This window comes from Brienomyrus brachyistius, chromosome 9 (assembly GCF_023856365.1).
Source record: "Brienomyrus brachyistius isolate T26 chromosome 9, BBRACH_0.4, whole genome shotgun sequence".
Taxonomy (NCBI): Eukaryota; Metazoa; Chordata; class Actinopteri; order Osteoglossiformes; family Mormyridae; genus Brienomyrus; species Brienomyrus brachyistius.
In genome coordinates this window covers 16,447,692-16,472,529 of record NC_064541.1, presented here as the reverse complement: position 1 = coordinate 16,472,529, position 24,838 = coordinate 16,447,692, and the positions used below count along the sequence as shown (strand labels likewise).

Below are 24,838 nucleotides of genomic sequence, written 5' to 3'. Positions count from 1 at the left end.
TAAGGTTCACTCTGTATGAATTATGTCCCCCAGCTTAAAAAGTCCTAGAATTGCCCCTGCCAAATGTAGACATTATCATGTTTGAGAGTCATGCCATTAAAAACTTAAAGGGACTAATTAAGTGAGAGAGAGAGTAACTTCGAGGCCATTGGCAGGTCAGGGACTATTAATGCGCGGCTTATTTGCATCTTATTTATTTAGCAGACGCTTTTATACACAGTCGTCTACATTTGCAGGGTCAGACGGTCCCTGGGGCAATCAGGGTTCCGGGCCTCGCAGTGAAATCGCTCGGGCAACCTTGGGATTCAAACCAGCGACCTTCCGATCCCAAGCACAGCATCCTAACCTGCTGAACCGCACACTGCTATTTACCGGTAGCGTGGTGGGAGCCGGGTTTGGCGCATCATCTGCCAAGGCTCCCCACTGTCCTGTCGAGTTGGAGTTGAGAAACTGTCTTCCCCTCCATCTCCCCGCGCTCAGGGAGACGCACCGCACATGGGAACACTCAAGCTTACCGAGACCAGTGGATTTTTTATTTTTTTTTTTAAATCTCGGGGATCAGGGGTTCAGCAGTGAGCCCGCACTATAATTCTTGCACTGCTGGGAAGGCGGCAGTGTTTTATCAGCACTGATCCGCACCAGAACCCAGGCCCTGTTACAAATGAAATGTTACATCAAAAAAATGAAGCAGTCACCTTTGCTTGTTTTGTTTTTGTTATGTTTCGGTTTCAGGTCCTTGAAATGTATTTTTTGTAGACTTTGTTCCGCTTCCTTCATTAAATCTGTCAACCAGTAACCTGGAGTCAAACCCTCCCCTCCGATTTGCCCAGATGTCGTCTTTGTATTTTTTTGGGCCTGTCGTTCATAAAGCCGTCGAGTGCTGATTTGCGATCGCCCGCGTCCCCCTGGAGCTTCTGGAGGGTTCCGCCTAACCTTGCGTACACGTGCCTTGCAGAAACTGACGTGGAAGACAAAGGATGTAGAGAAGTGCACCGTGAGAGGCAAGAACAGCGTGAGTATCGGGGTCCCTGTCGCGGGTTGGGCTCGCCGGGCGTTTCGGGGACCGGTGCTGACGAGGTGGGCTGCGTGGCAGCGGGGGCATGAAAGGACGCGTGTGCACGCTAAACGCCGCTCCGCGTGATAATGGTAAGTCACCCACTCATCTGCATCCCCAGGACGAGTGCTACAACTACATCAAGGTGCTGGTTCCACGTGACGACGAGATGCTGTTCGCATGCGGAACCAACGCCTTCAACCCCACCTGCCGCAACTACAAGGTACCCAACATGCGACACTCGCTGCGCCATACTGCACTGGCGTGACACGTGAGGAGCGATGAATGGGTGCAGGGGGATCGGAGAGGCTTGGGTACCCTGGCAGATACAGGTGGCCCAACACTTTACAGGGGCCCTTGGATACGTAAAAGTATGCTATTATATTAAGCATATTTTGTTTAAACCTAGAAATGATACACAGCCATTACTTGGTAAACTATTTAAGCAAAAAGGTTTAAATAGCTTATTAACTACAATCTAAATGAGCTTGTTTTCACTTGTAGGTACATGCTGACTTCATTAAAGCTGTCTAATTTATCGGCCTGATTAAGGAAATGAATCCGATACCAAAACACTGGCTCTCCAGCTTGAGGTCCTGGACCCCCAGGATGGGTGCAAGGGGGGGCCTGGTGAAATAGTTTTGTCCCAGGCCTGGGAATTATGCCCGACGAGACTGCCAAAGCAGGTGATGGCGTCCATTTTGAATTTCGGCGCTAAATGAAGCCTAGCAATGACGGGGCAGCCGGACAAGGACTGCAAGATGTTACATGTGAAACAGCACGATATGGCAACAGCAGATGTGGGCAGTGGCATGCCGTCTGCTTCCCGGAACGGCTGTTGGCGTTAGTTGAGTAGTTTACGTGAGAGGTGCCAGTCTTATTCCAAGTATGTGATCCGGAGTGCTAAATATAGAATGATGATATACAAGGAGGTTTGCGAATATTAAAAACACAGACAGGTCAGCAGTCACCCTCTGTAAATCTTCCAGGTATAGAAAATGTTTCACTGTAATCCAAACTGACCCCTGACCCCTTGTAAACACAGAGGCAATAGGAAGAGGCAGTAGAGAGTTTTCTCTGGTGATCTATCAGCAGTAAGAGTCAGAAAGGGCTTTATGTCTGGAGAAGCGACCAGGGTGGAGTTACGTTTTAATTAGCGCGATTCGCATTTTTTCCATGGAAAGCGACACCCCCAGCACAACTTCCCGATTGGTAATTAGAGCTGTTTGTATCTCGGTGGCGCTGTGTGGCAGGTGGTACTCGGTCTTAGGGTGGGGGCCAGTGTGCTTTTCCTGCAGCCCAGTCACAAGTGGCGTTCCTGCTCGGTGCCAAGAAGTGGTGAAGACGTCTTGCAAACAATGGGCACAGTACTAAGCGGAACTTGCTGCGTGAACCGGGGGCTTAATCACTGTTACTGATGTCCATTTGATGTAATGTGAATAGAAGTAGTTCTTTGCTGTGTGCCATTACATTCCCTTGGAGTCTGCTGCTCCTCCATTGATTCTGCTGAGCTTTATTGACTCTCAAGGAATCCAGGAGAAGTTATTGAATGGTTTACAGTGGACAGCACTCTAGAGCAGTGTCTCTCAACCAAATCCTCAGAGACTCTACGACAGTCCACATTTTTGCTCCCTCTCAGCATCTGGCACACCTGAAGCAATCAAGAACATAAAATACCTGGTACAAGTCTGTTGAGACCTGGGAAAGGAGCAAAAATTGTGGATTGTCTGGCGGTCCCGGAGGATTGGGATAAGAAAGACTGCTCTAGAGATTTTCCCTGAAGACCATGCTCCGTGCTGTGTGCTGATTGGCTGGCTAATTCCGTACGCTGCCTTCGCCTCTATGATCAGTTCCCATGAGAGTGTGGTGTTGGACTTGAGGATGCTTTGACTGAACGCAAACTGAGCCCTGTTTCTTGATCCTTTTAGATGTCCACTCTCGAGCAGGACGGGGAGGAAGTAGTTGGACAAGCCCGTTGTCCCTTTGAATCCCGGCAGTCCAACGTTGGCCTCTTCGCAGGTGAGTCTTCGGGAGTCCGTCCATACTGTTCCAGGCATAGCCGTGTGCCGCATGTGCAACCTTGCCGATTTACCATTGGTGGAGGGAGATGGTGGGCAGGGTCCTGCTCAGGACGGACAGCCATCACTGCACTAGCCAACCAACCAGCGAGCAGAAGCAAACAAATGAAGATTCAAGAAGACTTGGTCTATCACAATGTAACAAAAATACCCCTTAGACATGGCTTATACATAACACGACAAGTAATAAAAACAGTCAGTAAAAATCGCAAAGCCAATCAGAGCACTTATTTTGAAGCATTTAAGATGTGTAATCTCCTTGGCCAGAGGAGCAATTGAGAGATTGGTAGAAATTTAAAAAAAAAGTACAAAGGGGATGAGATGGAGCCTATTTTATGAGCAGCTCTCCCAGAGTTTGGCCAAGAGTGTAACTCAGACCGTCGAAGTTGGTTTCATTCTGCTTTCTGGTGGTAATGATGTACGTGAGCCGCACATGACCAGTATTCTGGTTCTACGTACAAATCGCCGACATTTTTTTTACGTAAAATATTGCTGTGTGTTTTGACTCTCGATGTACTATTCACATACATACATTTAAATTACGCACAAAATCTCAGCTTGCGTAATGAGTTAACCCCTATAGATGTAACACACATCATGTAATGATATGTTAAATGTAGCTATGTTAATGTGATTTAGAAGATGGTTCATTTATCATTAGTATCATCATTCATCCGTCTGCCATAACCACATGCCCCAGGAAGTGCAGGGCATATGACAGGAGATACCCCAGACAAGATGCTAGTCCATTCCTCACTTGGGCACTGTGAGCAATTTAGAGACGCTACTTCCCCAGAGTGCCTGTGATTTGACTGCGGGAGGAAACCGAAGTACCCAAAGGAAACATGAAAACCGAACCCACAGCCGATACTCATAATAAAATGGATAGAGCTATAGATAGAGATGGATAGATAGAGATACAGATAGATGCATGTGTACATACTGTACTTACATTCTTACATATGTAATTTGGCCTGTAGTTTCTGTATCTCTTATTACCTTGCAAAGTCTATCTGAAAAATTAGTTGTAAACACCATGGCTATGTTACGTCTACGATGTCATGCACTTTTATCAGCTGTACTTTGTTGGTCTGCCTGGAGAAAGCTTCTGTTAGCCCCTGTAGAGATTCGCTAGGGTCTCTCTGCCGTCTCTCTGTTTAGGTGGCAGTTTCTACTCGGCCACGATGACGGACTTCCTGGCGAGCGATGCGGTGATCTACCGCAGCCTCGGCGATAGCGCGCCAGTCCTCCGCACGTTCAAGTACGACTCAAAGTGGCTTCGAGGTGGGTCTCAAGTCCTTGGCATACCAGGAATCACGTCAGCCTTTTTCTACTCTACGGATGGCCATCGTGAATGATGTTGCGGTTGATCCGGCTCCTTTGTTCCTTCTCAGAACCACATTTTCTCCATGCTATTGAGTACGGGAACTATGTTTACTTCTTCTTCAGTGAGATTGCAGTGGAGTACACGACCCTAGGCAAAGTAAGGATCTTAAAACCATGTGACCACTAATAGCAGCTATTTTTTCTTCTGGCTGTTTTAGCCTTAAGACATAACACAGTTCTTCTGTCCTCTTTCCTGACCGGCCTCTCTGTCACGCTTGTCCCTTTCAGGTAGTGTTCTCCCGTGTGGCCCGGGTATGTAAAAATGACAACGGCGGTTCTCCACGGGTACTGGAGCGTTACTGGACCTCTTTCCTAAAGGCCCGGCTCAACTGTTCAGTGCCGGGAGACTCCTTCTTCTACTTTGACGTCCTGCAGTCCCTGACGAACGTGCTGCAGATTAACCAGAGGCCTGCCGTGGTGGGAGTCTTCACCACACAGGTCAACAGGTCAGCTGACCCTCGCTCAACATGGCCAACCACCTTCTTGCAGTCATTCTGTTTGAGTTAACTGTGGCGTATGTCCGCCACGGGAATGATTAGCCTCGTGATACCAGTCCTTCAATGAATATGTCGGATATGATGGAAGTTGAAGTCCCGATCTCTGTGTGAACACGCCGTGCAGCATCACCGGCTCAGCAGTGTGCACCTTCTACATGGATGACATTGAGAAAGCCTTCAACGGGAAGTTCAAAGAGCAGAGGAGCAGCGAGTCGGCCTGGACGCCCGTCCCGGAGGAACAGGTTCCCAAACCCAGGTGAGAATTAGTGGTAGTGGGCTTTTGCACCTATCTTCTCGAAGCTGCCCATACCTTTCTCCTGCTGGTTATATGTCTTTATCTGATTCATGAAGCCTTAATATTCGGGTTTCGTGATACAGCTGAGACTGTAAAATGAGATGGTAGGGGTGTGAACTGGGCTGAAGGATGATGACATTTAGTAAGGGAAGCTTTTTGTCACAGGCCAGGCTCTTGTGCCGGCGATGGCCCCGCGGCTTCCTACAAGTCCTCTGTCTCCTTCCCCGACGACATGCTCTCTTTCATCAAGTCCTACCCGCTCATGGATGAGGCTGTTCCTTCAGTCAATAACCGGCCCTACTTTACGCGTACCACCAGCAGGTAAGCCTGGGCCACGGGCAGCTGCATTCTGGCTCTTACTTTCAGCCGCTGAGCTGGCTCTGGCGGCCATCTTGGAGCAACTTTGAAGTTGGGTTGGCCTGACTGGAGTCACCATGCCGGGCCTCGTGCAGCTAATTAGTGGCTACCCAGTTGCCGTCTGAACTCGGAAGTGCCCGTGCGGTGTGTCAGGCTGTTTGCCAGCTGCACTGCACCGCACGCATAGCTGCGCTGCTGCCAACTACCGAGACAGACGGGAAGGTGGAGGCAGGATGCGGTTTCACATCTGCTTCACACTTCATGAAAGCGCCCCTTTTTGTTTTGATTTCTCCCTGGAGTAATACATGTTCGGCAGTTAAAACTGGAATTAAATGCATCCAGAAACTTGTGTGTGAAGTAATGGATTAAATATCTTGGGAAAGTTTTTGGGAAAGTAACGTGCAGGGAATGTAATAGGATTTGTAGAAAATAATTCAGAGGATTATGGGAAATTGTGAAAGCTACAAAAGCTCTAATTGTAAAGATCTTTTGTGCCTATTCTGATTGCCACCCTTGTCTTCAGGTTTAAGCTGACTCAAATAGCTGTGGACACCTCTGCTGGACCATACAAGAACCAGACTGTTTTGTTCCTGGGCTCGGAGGATGGCAGGGTGCTGAAGGTCCTGACTAGCACCCATCCCAACTCTTCTTTCAGCACCCTGCTCCTGGAGGACATTGATGTTTACAATCCTGCGAAGTGAGCACCTTATCTGAAATGCAGAAATTCTTCATTAGCTCGTCTCCACAGGCTTTGAGATAATTACAATTTCAGCTAAAGTTGACTAGAACTGATAATCTTGATTAATTAGATTGAAACGTTGCCAGAAACGCCGTCCTCCAAGTTCTGTTGTGAATTTCAAACTAAAAGCATCCATCCACGTTCCTGCCCGACTGGTAATCACACGTAGAATCTAAACCTTCATCTCCTCAGCTTCCTAACCATCCTGTTTGTTCCTCAACGCCTCCTGTTTCACACAGGTGCAACGTGCGTGGTGAGGACCGGAAGGTTCTGGGCTTGGAGCTGGACAGGGAGCACCACGGCCTGTTCGTGGCCTTCTCCAGCTGCATCATCCGAGTGCCCCTCAGTCGCTGCGCGGATCACGGCACCTGCAAGAAGTGAGCATCTCCTCCGTCAACCCTTCGATAAATCTGTTAGTAAATAGGTTTTTGCTACACCTTAGTAAGTTTTATGTAAATGTGCTTTCAGGTGGCAGGTGCTATTTTGGTTTAAAAACTGTTTGAATGATTGTGGCAGGTTTTTATATAGCATAGACCAGTAAGCATTGCATCTTGAATGTTTTTATAAGTAGAGTTTTGTTTTCTTCATCACAAATGCTTTGTATTATGCATTTTTTTTACCTCTCAGATAACACTGTCATAATTCTTGTGTATTTAAGCGTAAACTAAAAACGGGATTGGATAGAGGCCAAAAGTGGTGTGTAGGAACTGGCTGGTTTTTTCTCTTGTTAACGGGATCACAATCCTATTACCGGGAACCTTGAGAATGGAGCGCTATATCTTATAGCGGGGGGGGGTTAGGGACCTGATAATGACTGCAGTCTTCCAGAGTGAGACTTCAGCCTCATTCAAGCTAACGAAGTCGAGTCTGACTGCAGTGCTTAGTGTTTCTCACATGTAACAAGGAGAAGCTCTGACTTCCCGTGTGAACGAGTGCTGGGTCCCACACTGTTTGCACTAAGAGAAATTGAATGGATTTGGTGCCGGTGATTGATTTTTGAAGTTTTTTCCTCGCCCCCTTAAGTCTGTTACATAGCAGATGTTGTAGGAGATATTGTTGTCATGGCAACTTCCTATTCTTTTGGGAAGGGTGCTATCTATTGGTCAGTTAGTGAAAGTGGAAAGAAGTTCCTTTGTGTTAGCCAGAGGATTTAGCCTGGCTGAAAATATGGCAGGTGAAAACAGCATAGGTGTGAAACGTTGCTTATCGCTGTACACGTTCGTATTCATTGTCTACATGACAATTCCGTATTTTAAAATACGCAAATGAGTGGTTTTGATATGTTAAGCCCATGACTTTCTGCGGTGGTTTTTGATTTAACTGAAGTGCATCGAGGTGCATTGGCTGCCCACTAGATGTGGGATCCTGTTAGGAAGCCGCCTCAGGGGAGCATGAAGAAAAGCACACAGGCTTTCGTTTTTCCCCCCCCATGTGCTGTGGAGGAGTGATGTCTTCCTGGCCTGTAAGCCTGAAAGCTGATTGGCTCCCGAGGTCCTCCTTTCCCTGCCATTCGAGGATTCAAAACATATCATTGGCTAATAAGGCTGAACCCTCTGCATAAATATGCTGCCACCTTTAAAAATAAAATTAAAATCACCCCTACAGCCTTGTCCTCGGGCCTCTGTCTGAATCCCGGTTGCTGCTCTTCTCCCAAGCGCTAGTCGTGTTTGTGAAATCATACGTCCTGACCCCTTTCTTGTCGGTTGTGGAGGTTGCTGTAGTTCACATGTCTCTGCGTAGATCAGGCCGCTCAGGTCTAAGCCGTCGTGTTGCTGCAATCTTACAGGAGCTGCCTGGCTTCCCGTGACCCCTACTGCGTCTGGCTGAGGAATGGAAGCTGTGCGACCGCGACTCACACCCTCAGGTTCGTGAAATGCACTAAATACGGATTAACAGTAGCATCCTAACCTTGTTTGCTGTTCCCCGATTCGTTAAGGTCCCTTTTCCACCTGTGGTGCCATTTGAACCGAGCCTTCTCAGTCTTCCCCTGCTTTTTCCATTGAGAAACCGTTTGTTTGCTGTACATAGCTTTTAACTCTTCGAAGCAGGAGGAATAGGAAGGTAATCAATCAAAATGACCCATATGTGATTTATTTACCTATTCTGATGAACTTGAAAGAAGCCGTTTGACACCGAGAGCTATCGATCACTCAGCTGCCCAGACGGCAAGGAGTACAGAAGCGAAAGGCCAATCAATCTCCTCCTCGTCTCTTTCTGCCCTGTTGCATGTAATCGAAAGCAGTGTCCAACCGAGTGGATTTCAATCACGGCCTGTCTGGGGAGAGGCTTTGGAAACGAGGCAATTCGCTCCTGTTTGGCTTTTACCGGCATTGTTCCCACATAGGATGTGACCCACCTTGTGTTCCGTTTGTCTCGCCACATAGGTGGGCCGTGAACCAAGGCCCCCTGTTTGTGAGGCCGTGCATCCGGAGGTCAGAGAGTCCCTCACCTTACATTCTTGTCATCCGGTTTCCATGCTCTGTGTGACTTTTGGACTAAGAAATGAATAAAGAAACAAATAAAGAAAAATAATGAAGCAGGAGAGTTGAGCAACCAAATGTCTCCGGTTGCCACGGCACCCATGCCTGGGTGTGCAAATTAGGGAGAATGATGTGAAAAGACCCAGAAAAAGAGCCTAGAGAGGTCTTTGGATGTGGCAGTGCGGCGGTGCCCCGATCACCCCTGCAATCGCGGAGATGTCTTGTAGTGAGAAGTGGATAAAGAACAGGAAATGCAGGTGAAAAACTGATTCCCGGAGAAAGGGGGGAAAAAACGTTAAATTTTCTCAAAATTTCGGGTGAAGGATGCTGCCAGGACCCTGTCAACTTGGAAGGAACAGATAAGCTTAGAATGAAAAGTAATGCCTCCAGTCTTACCATCTTCTATCAGGCTTTGCTGGGTGTTAGCCAGAGTGCCAGTCCATGTCTTGTGCAAATATAGTACCGTGCAAAAGTCAAAGTAAATGATGTTTAAATTAACTATGTTGGTGTAAAGCTATGATGTTTGTCAAAGACTGTTAGTTTAACCTTTACAAAACCGATCCACCCCATCCAATACAGCCATGTGTTTTTTTTGCCATTGTTAATAAACTCGTTGAGTTATTCAGCTACAGTAATGTGCTGCATGTTCCGGTACTTGTGATGATGCTGGTGTAAGCAAACCTAATGTACTACCAGTTGTACAAAAGTATAGAACATATACAGTAGACATGTACTACCAGTTGTACAAAAGTGTGGCACATACAGTATAATGATATCCAGTACACATTTATTACAAGTATTAACTGTTACTGGTTTATGTATTTACTGTACTTTTATAATGATTTTGAAATGTATTCTTTCTACATACAAAGGAACAATCTGTAGCCTGGGTGTGTGTTAGTGTTAATTGACTCTACGATGTTTTCTCAAGGACTATATATGTATAGGTGTGTGTCCAAACCTAACTTTCCATTATAAGGCAAATGTTGCTCCTGAAGTATGACAGCAGTCGGGACGGTCCGGATAATAACGTTCTGATCAGAGCCCGATTTTCATCTCACCAGCCTCACATTCTTCAGGTTAATGGAAAAGGGAATGAAATAATAAGAGAAAAAAAATGTGGCAGGTTGATTGAATACTCCGCTGTCCAAAAATTGAATAAACCGCATTTATGTCGAGGGCAGATAAAGTGTTTGGATGAAACGAGTCATTTTGTTTACTTACCTTTCTAATGGGCGTTTGGGACGGCATTTAAGGTCAGTCTTTTGGAAGCGAAGGCATCCGCCTCGTCATTAGTCACGGACCGTGTGCTTCTCTCACCGTCTGCCAGTCTCCGAGCAGTCAGTCACGGCCAGAAATGGATTCCCGTTTGTTTACGTGACACCGATCTGAATTGAAATGGCTCCCCGAAACTTTGTCAGCGATTCCATTTTTTTTCACCAGAGGGATTTCAATTATGGATGCGGCCTTTATTTCTAATAACGCGCATCTGCGTTACAGTTGCAGTGCCCTGCACCCCGCAAAGTATAGCTCAGGGGAATAACAGATTACAGGATCCCGCTTCTGGTGTCGAAATCAAAGTACAGAGATTCTGAGGGAAAGTGAAATTGATATTCCCAGCTCAGCAAAGAGCGAGTCATGAGACAAATGAAATTGCCGCTACCACGGTAACGGGGGGGGGGGACGCCACAGAGGATTCCGGATAAAGGTAAACATTGTTAGCCAGGGTTTCCCAGTGCAGCCCTTAAGATTTGTCTTGTCCTCGAATGTGTGGCTAGCTGTAAACCCTCCATGCGACCTGGTTGTGTGTACAATTGTCTGACCTTCATTAACCCCCCCCTTCCCTTTGCCGTTGCCCTGCTTATCACAGCAGGCTTCAGTTCAGTTCCCATCCCATCCCATCCATCAGTGTAGGTGAAGCATCATGTTTCCAGTCTTATCCGGAGTGACACACAGACTCTTCCTTTAGCCAAGATGTCGCTTGTCATTACCTTCCTATTGAAAAGACTGTTACATGGAAACGACTGTCACGGGCAAAAGGAACAAATTATGCGGAGGCTCTAACATATTGTTTACGCCACCCCCCCCCTCAATTTGTTTGTTTTTCAGGGTTGGGTTTGAACAAGATATTGAAGGTCTGTTGAGGGAACACCAAGACTCCTGCCATGGTAAGGACCGACAGTCGTAACTTCCTGAACGCCTCATTTCTTATATGCGGCCGGCCTGGTTTCTTAACATCCTTCCCATACACGTTTTTTTACATGAATTTCCATGATGTGTAAAATTAAGATATTGAATTTATGCATTGGATTCAAAGTAATCCATTGTGCTGGTCTATGTAGTACAAAAACAATGATAGGTTTAACACAGAAGTCAACATGAGCAGTGAAGTACAGGCTGTTCCCAGGTTACATCGAGATTTGTAGCTTTACATTGGGAAAATAGTGTAGTGCAATAATAATAATAATAATTAATATACTGTAATAAAGAAACTACATATGGTACTGAACTATACCTCTGACGACAAACCTCTGAAGCTGCGCAATGTTCGTTATTACAAGCTATTGTGTTTAACCCGGATTTTAAATTGAATAGGCTTTATGGCAGTCCATTCGTAAGTACGAGTTGTCTGTTGTTCGTAACCCTGGGGCTGCCTGCACAGTAATCGCTCAGGTTCTGCTTCTTGAAGATCTTCCTTCCTTCTGCTTTCTGTAGATGTCCAGGCCACCACGCGGAAGCAGAACACAGCCGCTGATTCAGCTTATGGTCAGTTTGTCGATCTTCTTCATACTTCTCTTTTAATAGAATGTGTTCTGGGAAAGCAATCGGACAACCAACTGTAATGGCAACGACATCGAGGAAACATTCTTTGATGCTGTTGTCTCTTTGGGGGGTGATGTTTGATGTATGGAGCTGTATGTTGATACCAAGCTCACTAGATCGGTTACCTTTGCTGCAGAGTAACTCTTTTGGGTTGTAGAAAATGTAACGCCACTCTGTCTTCAGCTAGAGCAACAGTAAGGTTTTAGTTGTTTATAATTCAGCAAGAGTTTTTCGTCCCTCCTATCTGCATGGAAGGAGGGTCTTTTTCTTCTTTTTCTTCCATATCCATCGATACCAAATCCAGATCAGTTCCGTATTAAGATATCCAGCTCGGATTTAGGTTCAAAACCCACTGATGAGTAGCATGCATGTTTCGGACATCAGAGTGTCTAGGATGTTGGAGGAAACAAAGCTGCTAAAATTGTAAGACGGACCCTGCCACAGTTTAGATGGCACTTTGTTTGTAAACAGATTAGCATTTTTTTAGTGTTCAGTGACAGGGATCCTCAAACGCTTGTCATTTCCCAGAATATCGCAGCTTCAAACTATTGTCCAAAATGTCAAAGATTTAAATTGCATAGCGACTTCCCTAATTCCTCTAACCCTAACTCTTACAATGACAGTGTTTGTGATGTTTTATTGTCTATCTCGTTTGTCTCTTTAGGATATAAACATTTATATTAATTATAATAATAATTTTTAATGGGTTTAGTAATTAATTGGCATCAACTCGTGTCTGACCTTCTTTGCTGATGACCTGAAAGCGGCGCCGTGCCGTAAAACGTCATTTTATTTCAGTTTCTGTCCTCGTGGTAAATAAGACGGCCCTCCTTTTCTTTTGGTGTCAAGCTGCGATGGCTGCTGTGAGTCAGTGTGCAGCCTTTGCGGTCCGTTTCACCGCGATCTCATCCCGGGGATTTTAATTCGGTTTGACGCGCTCCCTCGCGAAGAGAGGTGCCCAGATGAGCGAGCGCCTCGGCCCCACACCCCCACAGCGTCGCTCATTTTCTTTTTACGCCCACCCCCCCCCCCACGGTAGAAATGTATCTCCGTAGGTTTCCATTTTCCCACTTTGAGGAAATTAGCCGTTGCGTGAGGAGCCGTCGACATCCGTTGACGCCCTGGCGAGCGTCTTTTTTAGCTCCTCCGCTGCGAAGACGTTGAACCGCGAGCCGCGGCAGGTCAGCCATCGCTCTCCCCATTATGGGAAAATTCCACCAACGTGACGCCTCTACACCTGCAGCCTCTGTGCTTTGATCGCACTCAGACAAATTATACGAGTTCGTTTGAGGAGGGAGGGACTTCAATAAATCAGATTAATAACGCTGCCCCACAGCCATTGTCTCTGCCGGCTCACTGGCTTCATTTATCCAGTGCAGATGGCGCTCTGGGGCCGACGTCTCAGAGCACAGGAGCTTTTCGGCCGCTCCGTCACCCTGTCAAGCAGTCCTGGGTCTGTGAGGCGCTGACATATTCCAAGGACAACTGGTCCCCGGGTGCAGGACTTAAGGGACGCCCGTAACTTGATTAAATTTGGAGTGGGAGACCTTGAAAATACCAGCTTGCCGCCACAAATTTAAGAATCTTCAGGAGTTCACCAGAGTTCACCGGAGTGTCCCAGTTTGTAATATGGTTTCCATTAAAATTGCATTGTATAATTCATATCTTAACTGTAGACTGCAAAACATATGAAAATGATGCCATCTGTCCCTCAGCAGTTTAGGGTTAGGGATCAGTGCCTGTGTCCGGAAGGTCATTGGTTCAAATCCTATGGTTGGCAGAGAGAACTTATCACTGTCAGGCCTTGGATGCTGGCTGGTTCTGATCCCAAAACTGTCAGGCCTTGGATGCTGGCCGGTCCTGACCCCGAAACTGTCAGGCCTTGGACGCTGGCTGGTTCTGATCCCAAAACTGTCAGGCTTTGGACGCTGGCTCTGACCCCAAAACTTGCTCTCGCCTGTGCATATGTGTTTGTATGTCTCTCATTGAGAGCACAAAACTATCCCGTCCTCTATGGACATGAATAAAGTGCCTCTACTTTAAAATGTAATATTTTTTTTGAATCAACACATTAATTTGGTCCATCAGTAAGTATTGCTTAAACCAAAATATATATATCACTACTATCATGCTGTAACTTCATAACCATATTTATAACTGTACGGTCATTTTGCTTTCAAAGTTTGCTGGTTGTGACACCAAGTTAAAAGTCTGTAGGCACCCAAAAACTTTTTCGTGGTGCGTTTATTTTTATTACAGCCAGGAAACCGATTTTCACCAAATCAAGCTGAAACTTGGGAGAGTCTTACATAATCCAACTGCAGTATCAGCCCCCACAAGACAGGCTGAACAGCCCAATAATTATTTTTAATTATAAGAAAGCAGAGGCTCGTTTAATAGCTGCTTTAAGCCATTGAAAACATTCCCCAGATAGAGAACCACAAACTCTTCAGTTGTAAGAGCACCTGCAGAACTTTGCAATTAACAGTAATTGATTTACTCTTCTTTATTATGTTTTGCTGTTGTTTAAAATGGAGCGGTGTCCCTAAGGATATGTTAGAGGCAATAATTTCAATGTTGTTTTCTTTTTTTCCTATGGAAAAGCACGATAGTTTGTGCTATAAATTGAACTGAGCTGGTCTGATCAGTGACGGTGGAGATGCTAGTATTCACATCAGTTCCACTGCTTTATGTATCTATAATGGATGTTGCTGTTTGGTCCCACTATTGCCCCTCCCGGTAACCACAGGGAAGACCACACCCACAAGTGCCAGCACTACCAATCGTGGGGCGGCTTTTCCAATGGTGACAGTTGACCCACAGAGAGGTACTGGTCCAGATGACCGCCCTCCTGTGGGGGAGCAGGGGTCACCTGACTTGGAAGCAATCAGTGTGGAGAAGAAGGGTAAGGTGGTGGGGAGCAAGGGCGGGGGCCCCCTTTCGCTGTCTTGTTGGGTTTAACCCCGCGCTCTACTGGATCGCACTGTGGGCCTCATGGCTTTCCTGCGGGCTGATGCAAAGGCTTGTGCTAATGCTGTTTGTCCATAAGGCTGATAACATAAGCTCACACCCATTCTTTCTCCCTATTGGCAGTTATTTTCCAGTAATAGATTCTATCTGTTGGTTTTGTGACCGGTACCAGTATATGCAGTATTGTGCGAAAGTGTTTGGTAAAGCAAATGTTTAAAGCTATTTATCTGTAAATAAGTGAATATTTGTGCCGAAAAAAACCCCACAATTTTAACATTGGAATATGTGCAAATTAACAATAACAAAAATGTCTTCTGTTCTCCAAAAGTTACTAGTATATTATTGAATGGATAGAAAAACTATTCAGCTCCCAGACCTCTCCTCGGGGCCACCCTTGTAGTCATTAAATTTGACCACCGGTTCAATGAATTAATTAACTGAATTAGTTAAATAACTCAATGAGGTATTGATTAGCCATGGTGTTAGTGGTGGAGTCAAAAAATTCATTTGTATATTGATATTAGGGTGACTTCAGGAGGGGTTCTGGAACGGCTAAGCTGACGCACTTTGGCAAACATAATATCATAGTTTTACATCAACATGAAGATCATTTAAACATTTAAACCTTTTTTTTTACTTCGGCACTGTACTGTATGTACTTGTATGGTCTGTCTACATAGAGCTGGGGGAGATTCTGAACGTACATGTAGATTAAGGTCTTTTACGATGGAGCAGTGATACTTTCCAGGCATGAAGGGCACCTCGGCAGCATGATAAAACGCTCTTACACATGTTTACAGCAGAGCACCGGCGTGCTTTCCGCAGCCGCCAGCCTCCATGCTTGACAGCAGCCTCTGCATGACCCGGTCCTGACTTATCGTTACCGCACAGTGCTCAGCCTCCGAGCGCCGGCATGCCCGCCGAGTAGGCAGGCGCTCTGCTAAACAGCTCCATGACAGTGTCACGCAGCGCCGGGGATGTTACAGGCCAGGAAGGAACACGACGAACCTTTCAGTCTGGAAATGGGGAAAACGGAGCAAGCTGTAAACAAGCAGCAGCTGAGATGGTAGCTCACCGTATGCGGGTTTGTCGTGCCATTTACCGCAGCTTTAGTCATCATGAAAGTGGGCCAGTGGGCAGGGTGACGTTTGCGGCTGCCACCTTACCCTGAATCGCAGTGGGCTCCCAGGACGATACGCTGCCGTTCTGACAGAAGCCAAACTGGAGCAGAGTTAACTTACCGTGCCGTATGATAGGGTTCTACACGAATATGTGACTGACAGAACTCGGGATTAGGTGCCGGCCAAAACGATCCGTAACGGTACCATACAGAAAGGTTCTTAATGTACAAGTAGAGAAGTTCAGAGCTGCTGGTTTCCCCACTTCTAATAAATGAGAAACAGTGTTACCTGTAAGTGAAATGGTTTAAAAAGGCAAAAGGCTTAGTTGCAAATTTCACAAATATATGTCAATGTTATGTATACAGTATGTGTACATGTGTGTATGTATGTGTATACTGCATATTTATATGTATATGTTATTTCATATGCATAAATTACTTGCCTCAACATTTCATTCTAATAATTAATATTATCTGTGTGTGAGGCAATTCATTCCATTTCTTGCTTAAGCTGAACTGTCCCGAGATTCTTGCCACTCCTGGAGCTGTTGACTCGGTAGCTCACAGATTAGATGGGTTGCAGCGGGTTCGAGTTTTTGTCTGTCAGTGATATTACAGGGTGACAAGCAGTCATTTCCAGGTTGTTTTTCCAGCTGTAGTCACTAGTATTGTCCAGTCACTCAGTATGGTCTTTGGATACTGGTGTGATGGAATCGCAGCGCCTCATTGGTGCATTACATTCATAGAGCACCAATCCATAAGCAGAGTTCTCCTGAGACTCCGCCTCCCCTCTACTCTCTGTTCCCTGTGGGTGTGGCTTTGCGTGTGGGGATGGCTCCCATATATTCTGCCACATCGTGTGTTAGGGTTGGGCGACATCTATTTTTTTCCACATTTTAGACCCGGTACACGGTATATGACAGTATATTAAAAACAAAAAAAACATGTAAAAATGTAGATACGTAAATCGTGTTGGCTAATCAGAGAGGAAGTTGTAAGTGTGGAAGTTGAGCGCTACGGTACAGAGGAGATAGCTCATAGAAAGAGGAGTGTCTATTTTTTATGGTATTAATTTTGATTTCTAAATACCGCGTAATATCGTCATACTGCCCAAGCCTGTTGTGCATTTCCCTGCTATTTCCCTGCTATATCCCTGCCTGCGTATCAGCTTCTAACCTCACCTACCCTCCTATCGCTTCACCACCGCTTCTCCGGGGCTAAATCCAAAGCTAATCACACCGAGTCACACAAACAAAGGGCTGTGCAGGTACTTTACTTCCTTGCGCGCTCAGTAGTCTGCTGCTGGAGAAGAGGAGCCTTTGCAGATAGTATTGTTTGGCTTGGGTGCAGAGTGATTTCAGTATCGCTTCCCTGGCTCTTCTGAAATGAACCCCGAATCTCTGGTTCCCTCATAAGCTGATCAACTGCCACGGAAATGCTGTGGGAAAATAAAAAGGGGAGCGATTAGGTGTGCGTGCCAGTAATCGGTGTATTATTCATTATTTTCATAGATATGGTATAGTTTCCCTGTTTGGAGTGTTTTTCCCCCAAGGAAACTGATCTCATTCTCACACTTTTATTTAAACATTTCCTGGATCCAGCCCACATGTCATAGGTTTCACCGTACTAAGAGGACCTTACAATTTCGCTATTTTAGTCACAGTGGGAAATTAATCAGAGTTTAGCATGCCTGCGTTGCCTACAGCCTCTATTTCAGAGAAGTGCAGCAAACTGTAGTGCAAGTTATTAAAACTATTATGTGATTTTATCAAAAAGGAGACGTGGGAGGTAATGAGGCGGTTTATAAGGACTCTAGGTGAAGGCCTGACTGACACGCATATCCCACAGATCAGCGTGTAGGGGGAGACGTTGGCTTTGAATAGGGATTAAGGCTGATCATTTTGTGTTCGTTTGCAGAACTTCCTGTCATGTGACCTCCTCAGAAAGATCATTGCAGCTCTGTCCCTCTGTACTCAGAAACCATGCACGAGAATGCCATGTCACTCATATCCTTCCATGCCTTGTTCATTCCTTCTAATTTACGAACTGTTATAGCCCTTGTTCACTGTGTCAAGTAGAAATTATAGGTCTTACTGTGTCTCCGGTACGTTCCTCAACCTGCAGTTAACTCTGGGTGTGAAGTTTGGCTGTCACTCCGGCCACACTAGTAAGTTTTTTTTTTTTTTTTCCCCTCACACTCACATTTAATTCTCCAGCTGAAATCTCTGGAACAGATGCACAGTATATGTGCCTTCAAGCCACAATGAATCTTTCCCAAACTCCGACATGCTGTGAGTCATTGGACATCTTTTGTTTGCATGCGTGTTTTGCCTTCTTGTTTTGTTTGTGTTGTTGGGTTCTGTTTTTGTGTTTTGTTTCGCTAAGCCCTCCCCTGTGGCTACAGAAGGGAGACGATGTGCAGAGAGCTCTCGGCTTTGTCTTCTTGTACAGCCTGTTCCCAATTAGCCAGACAATGCACTAACGTGGCTTTCGGCTGCTTCCACCAAAGCCATGGAGCAATGTTTATTTTTTACATGGAAAAATCTTTAGTAGGTTTAATCCCTTGGTTTTGCCCCGAGAGGGGAGCTAGGACCGCCTGACGATCTGTCAACTACTGCATAGACCTGCTGAATATGTTCAGTTTCACTCATTTCTCCATTTATGGACATACGCCCGTGTAAAAAGTACATTCCTTTTTTTTTTTTGCAAAACTCAGCCCGGCTCTTCCCTGCTTTTCATTAGTGAAGGGTTTCTTCCTTGCATTACGGGTCTTCAGTCCTGCTTCTAGGAGTCTGTTCTGAATTGTCCTAGCAGTGCGCTTCACACCAGTTAATTTTTCACTTGAGGTCATTCTCCGATTTATGAGTCATTGCAAGATAAGCTGACGGTCATCTCTGGCATTAGAATGTCGCTTCCGCCCTCTACCTGGCTGGTTTCTGATCGTTCCCAGTGTCTCCTGCTTTACCTTGTTCTTCTGTCCTGCTGTCTTAGAAACTTTGCGCCTGGAAGCAGCCTGCCTCACAGTGTAGCCTTCTGCCAGCAGAACCAGGATTAAACCAGGATTTAAAAATGTAGATTTTTTAAAAATATAGAGTAGTCTGTATTTTTTTCCCAAAGCTATATACTTTCAAAAAACAGCATTTTTAAGTCTGGTAACCATTGCCCCTGTTGCAATAAACATCGAATTTGTAAACATGTGTATGTCCATTGCACAGTATTCAGAATTCGGAGTGTATAAACTGGGAAAAATTTCACTTCTCATTCATATTTTATATATTTTTCCCTGTCTGTGTACAAACATATTCATTATGAGATACAAAGTTAGCCTGTAAAAGAGAGATTTCCTTATAAAAGTACTACTAAGTTTATCAATTATGACCTTATCTGTAAACACAAAAATATTTTTCAAGTAGCCAGCATGAATTTTGTACTTGATGTTAGTGATGAATTATATCACTACTTAATATATTAATAAATTAAATCCTTAATCAGTTTCTCATACCGAATGAAGTGTCATATTATGTCATATTATTTATATTGTAATTATTTTGACAGATTTTCACAGTTTTCAGGCCTGGGTTATACATAACGCGTAAGGTTGCATTTATCAACATCCGATGTTCTGTAGTATGTCTGGTCTGCATTATCTTTGCTCGTTCATTGATCAGAAAGTAGGATACAACTTCCTGTTTGTTACACTTCTGACTTGATGACAAAGTTTAGGGCGTGCTCAGCCCAATTACCATTTTGTGTCAGGACATTATCCATGTGTGCTGAGCTGCTTATTTGAAGCTCCAACCAGAATCCCACATGCTCCCATTTGTAAAGAATGTGATACATTAGTAACTGTCAATAGACTTAGGAATTGTTGCTAAGACTTAGCAGGTTGTTGTACGAATGATAATAGTGTTGCGTTGATTGATAATCAGTGAGCAGCCATTACACCATCCGGTCTTCCTGAACAACAGCTACTGTAGCCAAGTCAAGGTTTCATGCCTGACAGCCATGTGGATATATGATGATCTCACAATTCAATGACAGCTTGATTCTTTATTTATTGCCCAAATCCTGTGGGGGGGTTATGAGACCAAGACACTCTCGCAAAGTGTGGCGAATCTTTGGTTTTCGTTATTGCTGGGAAATCTTCAGGCTTCTCCATACAGCAGATTCTTAACCTGCATAAAGCTTGTGCTTACAGTACAGCCGCTCTCCAGTGCACACACGAGACGTCCTTAATTAGAAAATTGTACGACGCGGCTTTATAATTTAGCCATATTGCCCCTCGATATCTTAACGATCCTGCGGTGTTGTAAATTGAAGGTGAGGTAATGAGTTTCCATGAGCCTCGTGTTGTGTAGAGCATGCAGGGTTTGTTGTTGCTGTCAGAGGGGCGGCGGTGTTTGGCATTTGTGCAAAACCCATCACATCGTCCCTTCCTAACTTCCCAAGGCTCCCAAGCTCTGCAGTGTTTCCCTTCCCTCGGGGCCTGGAACAAACCGTGAGGAATGTATGAGGGCAGCTGAAGAGCTAACATGCTAACATGCTAGTCATCATCTCTGGGCCTTTTGCATGTCAAACTCTGTGTCTTTGATGCTTTATGTGAAGCTAAAAACCCACAATTTAGGGAAGATTTGATGCCTTTATCCATTTTGCAAAGAAAAACTTTGTCAACTTTTTTAGCTCTTCAGTTAAACATAGCGAAAGATGAGGTTTTTCGTTCTGTGTGGAAATGCGATTCAGTGTCGTTCTTGGTTATGACTTAAAACCCACTTGCGATTGATTGTTCGGTTGGTTTGTGACATATTTGAAATGGTTTCTGTGACATTTAGTTCTTAATTGATGATCAATGGGAAATAATCCAACAACACTAACCAGGTTTCTGCCAAGTAATTTTGTTTGTCATTTGTCTTTTTTTCAACCATTTTCTCTTTTTTTTAACCATTTTGTGTTGCCTCGGGCTCCTGGTAGTATCTCATCATTGAAAGACTGACCAAACACACTAGAAGCTGAATCATTGCTTGGTTTTAACAAAATATGAGACCCGATGCAGTCAGAGGCTGCTGCTGCATGCGATTCCCATAACGGCCACTTTAACAGTGCTGCTTGCACTAGCTGAAGCTTTATAGTGCCGGAAAAGATATATCTGTGAAATATAGCTAGATTCTCTCTCTCTCTCTCTCTCTCTCTCTCTCTCTCTGTCTCCCTTCCTCTCCCTCCATCCCTCTTTCTCTCTCTCTCTCTCTCTCTCTCTCTCTCTCTCTGCAGGGGTTCGGCGGTCACCAGAACCAGAGAAGTCCAACCACAGTGTCCACTATACCCTTCTGATTGCATGCGTCTTGGTGGCTTTCGTTCTGGGTGCCTTTCTATCCGGCTTCCTGGTCTCCTGTTACTGCAACCACAACGTCCACAAGACCAAGCGGCTCGACAAGGACCCCGAGGCCCCCATCCCTCATGCCCTCTCCCTGCGGAGCCTGGCCCGGCTCAGCGGCCTGCTGGACAACCCAAGCAAGGAAGAAAAGCTGGAAGTGTCCTCGCCCAAGCTGTACAAGTCTTTGATTCCCAATGGAAAGGAGCATCCTCCTGGCAGGGCCGGGCGGCACATGGTTGCAGGGGAGCTGAGCCATTCGCATCACCACCACAACTCGGAGCTCTCTGGCTTGCCAACCCCCGATTCGACGCCCGAACTGCCCATCAAGAGTATGAAAGCTTTCAAGAATCAGTGGGAGAAGAACCAGAACTGCAACAACGGCAAGGACGCGAAGCCGCACAATGTGAGCAACTCCAGGCCAAACTCGATGCTCCATCCGCAGGCTTTTCCTTTCTCCCATGGGCTGGCCAATGGGCAAGGCCTGGGATGCGCTCTTCACTTGGACGACCGCAAGATCCCGAACGCCGAGCGGGTGATGACCCAGCCGTACGCCAGCTTCACCCAGAAGGTGGTAGACGTCACATCATTAGATGAGTTCCTGAAGCACATTCACGAAGTCGGGGGCAAGAACATAACTGTTCTGACGACTTCCTTACCACCCAATGGGAACCAGATGGCCTTCACTAACCGAGTACAGCCGCACGTCCCTGAGACCGAGTCCGCACCATACTACAGCTCCACGACGTTGCCCAGGGACAGTCTGACGCGTCGCATGGACGTCCCCCCAGATATGCCACCACATCAGTCTACCCTTGAGAGGGCGCCCCGCCATCTCATCCAGAGGCATTCCCTGAACTCGACCTCCAAGATGTCAAACGGTGGAGTGGTCCCTCGCCAACACAGCTTCGGTCACCGTGGCAACCACCAGCCAACTCCGTTGCTGGCCCGGATGCATTCCACCGGTAGCGCCTGTGAGGTCCACCATCCCATCATCCCCAGCACCTACCTGACGCGCCAGCACAGCTACAGCGAGCACCCCGAGGTGCACCGGAGCGTGGTCGTCCGCCGAAGCTCCTCGCTCAAGCCAGACGTCCCCCCTAAACCCCTCTTCATCCCAGCCACGTCCCCTGTCAATCTGCAGGGCAAATTCAACTACTGAAGGGGGAGACGCAATCAGGAAGAGGACGTTCCTTCCCTAAAGGACTCCCAAAAACTGAAGATGAGGTGAAAAGGGGAGAAAATGGGCTTTTTATCTTGTCAAATCTGCATCAAACTCGTTTTGCTACACATCCAATGAATGTCTTTGTACCATATTGGTATTTCCTTATAAAACGCAACTTGCTTATAGAAATGTGATGGACTAGGAGAATGTTTACCAGAGGCTGCCGTGATTAGAGTAGATCTGTCTCCCGTTGATGTTCCGCAGTGCATCCGATACTGATGAAAACGTGAGCGTCAAAAACAATTCAACTCAGAGCCTAGGGTCACATGAGCGCAGTGTGAAACTGATGGCCAGATACTCCAGTGTTCCTCTGATGTGAGTTTCTACACCTGACTGATTCTCTTTATGTCATGTACATATATGCATGTGTGTGTATGTGTGTGTGTTCATCTACACAGTACATGTATACGTATGCATATATAATGTTTCTCCCTGGAACATCTGGATGAACTTCAAGGCAGCTGCTCCGTTGCCTTATCATGTCAGCAAAAGCATATCATGGAAATAGCTTCACCACTGGCATTCAGTACCTCCAGATAGGACTATCCTAAATGAGCCTGAATTATAACCTGTAATCTATGCTGTGGTACCAGGCCAAATGCATTGGAGAGTAATATCGGGTGCTTTCATTCTCCTGCCACATGTTAGCCCTCGAATGTGAGGCTGTCTGAAGTATCACTGCAAGGGGGAGTTCAGGTTGCTATGCTACGTTAGCACCAGCCGCACGGAAGCCACCTTGTACTCTCCAGGTCCACAGCCAAGGTAGAAGGTTTTTTTCCAAAGCTGCTTCTACTACATTGTGAATATTGCTAAAAGCTGCCCTCCCCCTTGAAATGGAAACCCAAATATTACCCAATGAACACATGGAATTCAAAGCAACGATATATATATATATATATCTTTTGTTTTTTTCTAAAAGAGGACCCTAGATACAGGACTCAAATGCAGAACCTGTCTAGGGAAGGACTAGTCATTAATTTTAATGTAGTAATGACCAATGTTAAAATTAACTTTGTGGTTCTTGTTGTAAATAAATGCATAACGACTAGCCAATTTTTAATTTTATGTGTAAATGTGTGCCTTATTTAATATTTTGTGTGCTTGGGGTTTTAATAGGAGACGAGGAGACTGTATTAAAGGTTTTCTTTGTTATTAAAATGCGTCATGGTCATTGTAAATTTTGTGTGTTTAACACCTACTGAAAGGACCGGGTGGGACTGAATCTCTTACTCATGATAAAGTCATTTTCATCGTGAGTTTGGTTTTTGTTATATATAATTTTTCGAGCTGCCATTGTACATTCATGTTGTGTGTCACGCTTCTGGGTCTTATACTGTCTAAACATCTTTGGAAGATCCAAAGGCACAGAGCAAAACATGAACGACTAATGCAGCTGCTTCATGTTGATCTCTGCACTTGTGTTGCCATTTCTTGGTCATACATATGGACAAAAACACATCTTTAAATGCCAGGTTTCACATCAGTCACAACGATAATGCACATCGCTCGGAATGCGTTTTCCTAAGTGAGCAATGAGCACGACAGGTGTGACATGTGATCACGTCAGCATTACTACTGACTGGGATGAGTGATGTGTGGATTCTCTCCATCGCAGAGGCCTGTTTTTTTACCAGGTTCATGGTGGTGATGGTGCTCACCATTCTGATGCCACTTCCTGGTTAAAAAAATAATCATAATAATCTGGTTAACCTGTCCCTGCATTTGCTGGTAACAGCCAAGCAAATTTTTGTTATAAATACTTTTCGTCAACTGGGCACCTCAAGGTTTTTCCCATCTGTGCCTGAATCTCTGATTCGCAGCCATGTTGTTAGATTCTGAGCAGTTTTTTTTTTCTCTTTCCTCATTGACCCGCAAACCCAGGATGCAGATGATGAGTCCTGCAGTACTAATGCAGCGCTTTCTTTACATAAACCTTAGTTCCGAGATGATAAACTCCTATTTAGGTGAATAACATGAGTGCACAATGCAACCAGTCCGGGCAGAGAAATGTATGGTGTCATCAAGTTCAGTGTAATTATCCGAGGAGATTGTATGTGAAAGGGAACGGTCTGTCTGCTGTAAGTAATTTTGCTTTGGTAATTCTTATAATTGCACAGCGTAAATAAAGCCCCAAGTCTGTTTTTCATTGGTTTGACTTTCTTTTTTTCCTTCTTGCACTATGGCTCTGGAGACCTTTTAAACTGACCTTTTAAATACTGTATGTCTCTGACAAGTAATTTAATAAAACGTTTTGCCTCCTTCCCCCAATATTCATCATACAAACGTCTTTCCCTGGAGTCTCCGTTCTGCTGTTTTTATTCCTGCACTCGGCGTCGTGCTGCATCCTTCAGCTCCAGCTACTCTGGCCATGGAGGAGCTGTAATGTGTTTGCGGTTCAAAGACACACACCAGCCACTATCCCCGCGGAGATGCTGCGGACTGCTGGAGA

At 45.5% G+C, this 24,838-nt stretch overlaps 1 protein-coding gene across 2 annotated transcripts in view; it reads left to right on the top strand.

Moving 5' to 3' along the window:
• The window catches only part of sema6e (sema domain, transmembrane domain (TM), and cytoplasmic domain, (semaphorin) 6E), an 87,910-nt gene extending 63,377 nt beyond the window's left edge, over positions 1–24,533 (top strand). The window contains exons 7-21 of one of the 2 annotated variants that reach the window (XM_049024418.1): positions 956–1,012; positions 1,176–1,277; positions 2,983–3,073; positions 4,294–4,416; positions 4,527–4,615; positions 4,747–4,964; positions 5,140–5,271; positions 5,476–5,631; positions 6,191–6,364; positions 6,646–6,783; positions 8,193–8,270; positions 10,996–11,054; positions 11,602–11,652; positions 14,459–14,614; positions 21,065–24,533. In XM_049024418.1, the coding sequence (XP_048880375.1) occupies positions 956–1,012; positions 1,176–1,277; positions 2,983–3,073; positions 4,294–4,416; positions 4,527–4,615; positions 4,747–4,964; positions 5,140–5,271; positions 5,476–5,631; positions 6,191–6,364; positions 6,646–6,783; positions 8,193–8,270; positions 10,996–11,054; positions 11,602–11,652; positions 14,459–14,614; positions 21,065–22,326 (2,886 nt within the window). In that variant the 3' untranslated portion in view covers positions 22,327–24,533. The remainder of the gene's footprint in view (positions 1–955; positions 1,013–1,175; positions 1,278–2,982; positions 3,074–4,293; positions 4,417–4,526; positions 4,616–4,746; positions 4,965–5,139; positions 5,272–5,475; positions 5,632–6,190; positions 6,365–6,645; positions 6,784–8,192; positions 8,271–10,995; positions 11,055–11,601; positions 11,653–14,458; positions 14,615–21,064) is intronic. The other variant, XM_049024419.1, reaches the window with a different exon arrangement.
• The last annotated feature ends 305 nt before the right edge of the window (positions 24,534–24,838 follow it).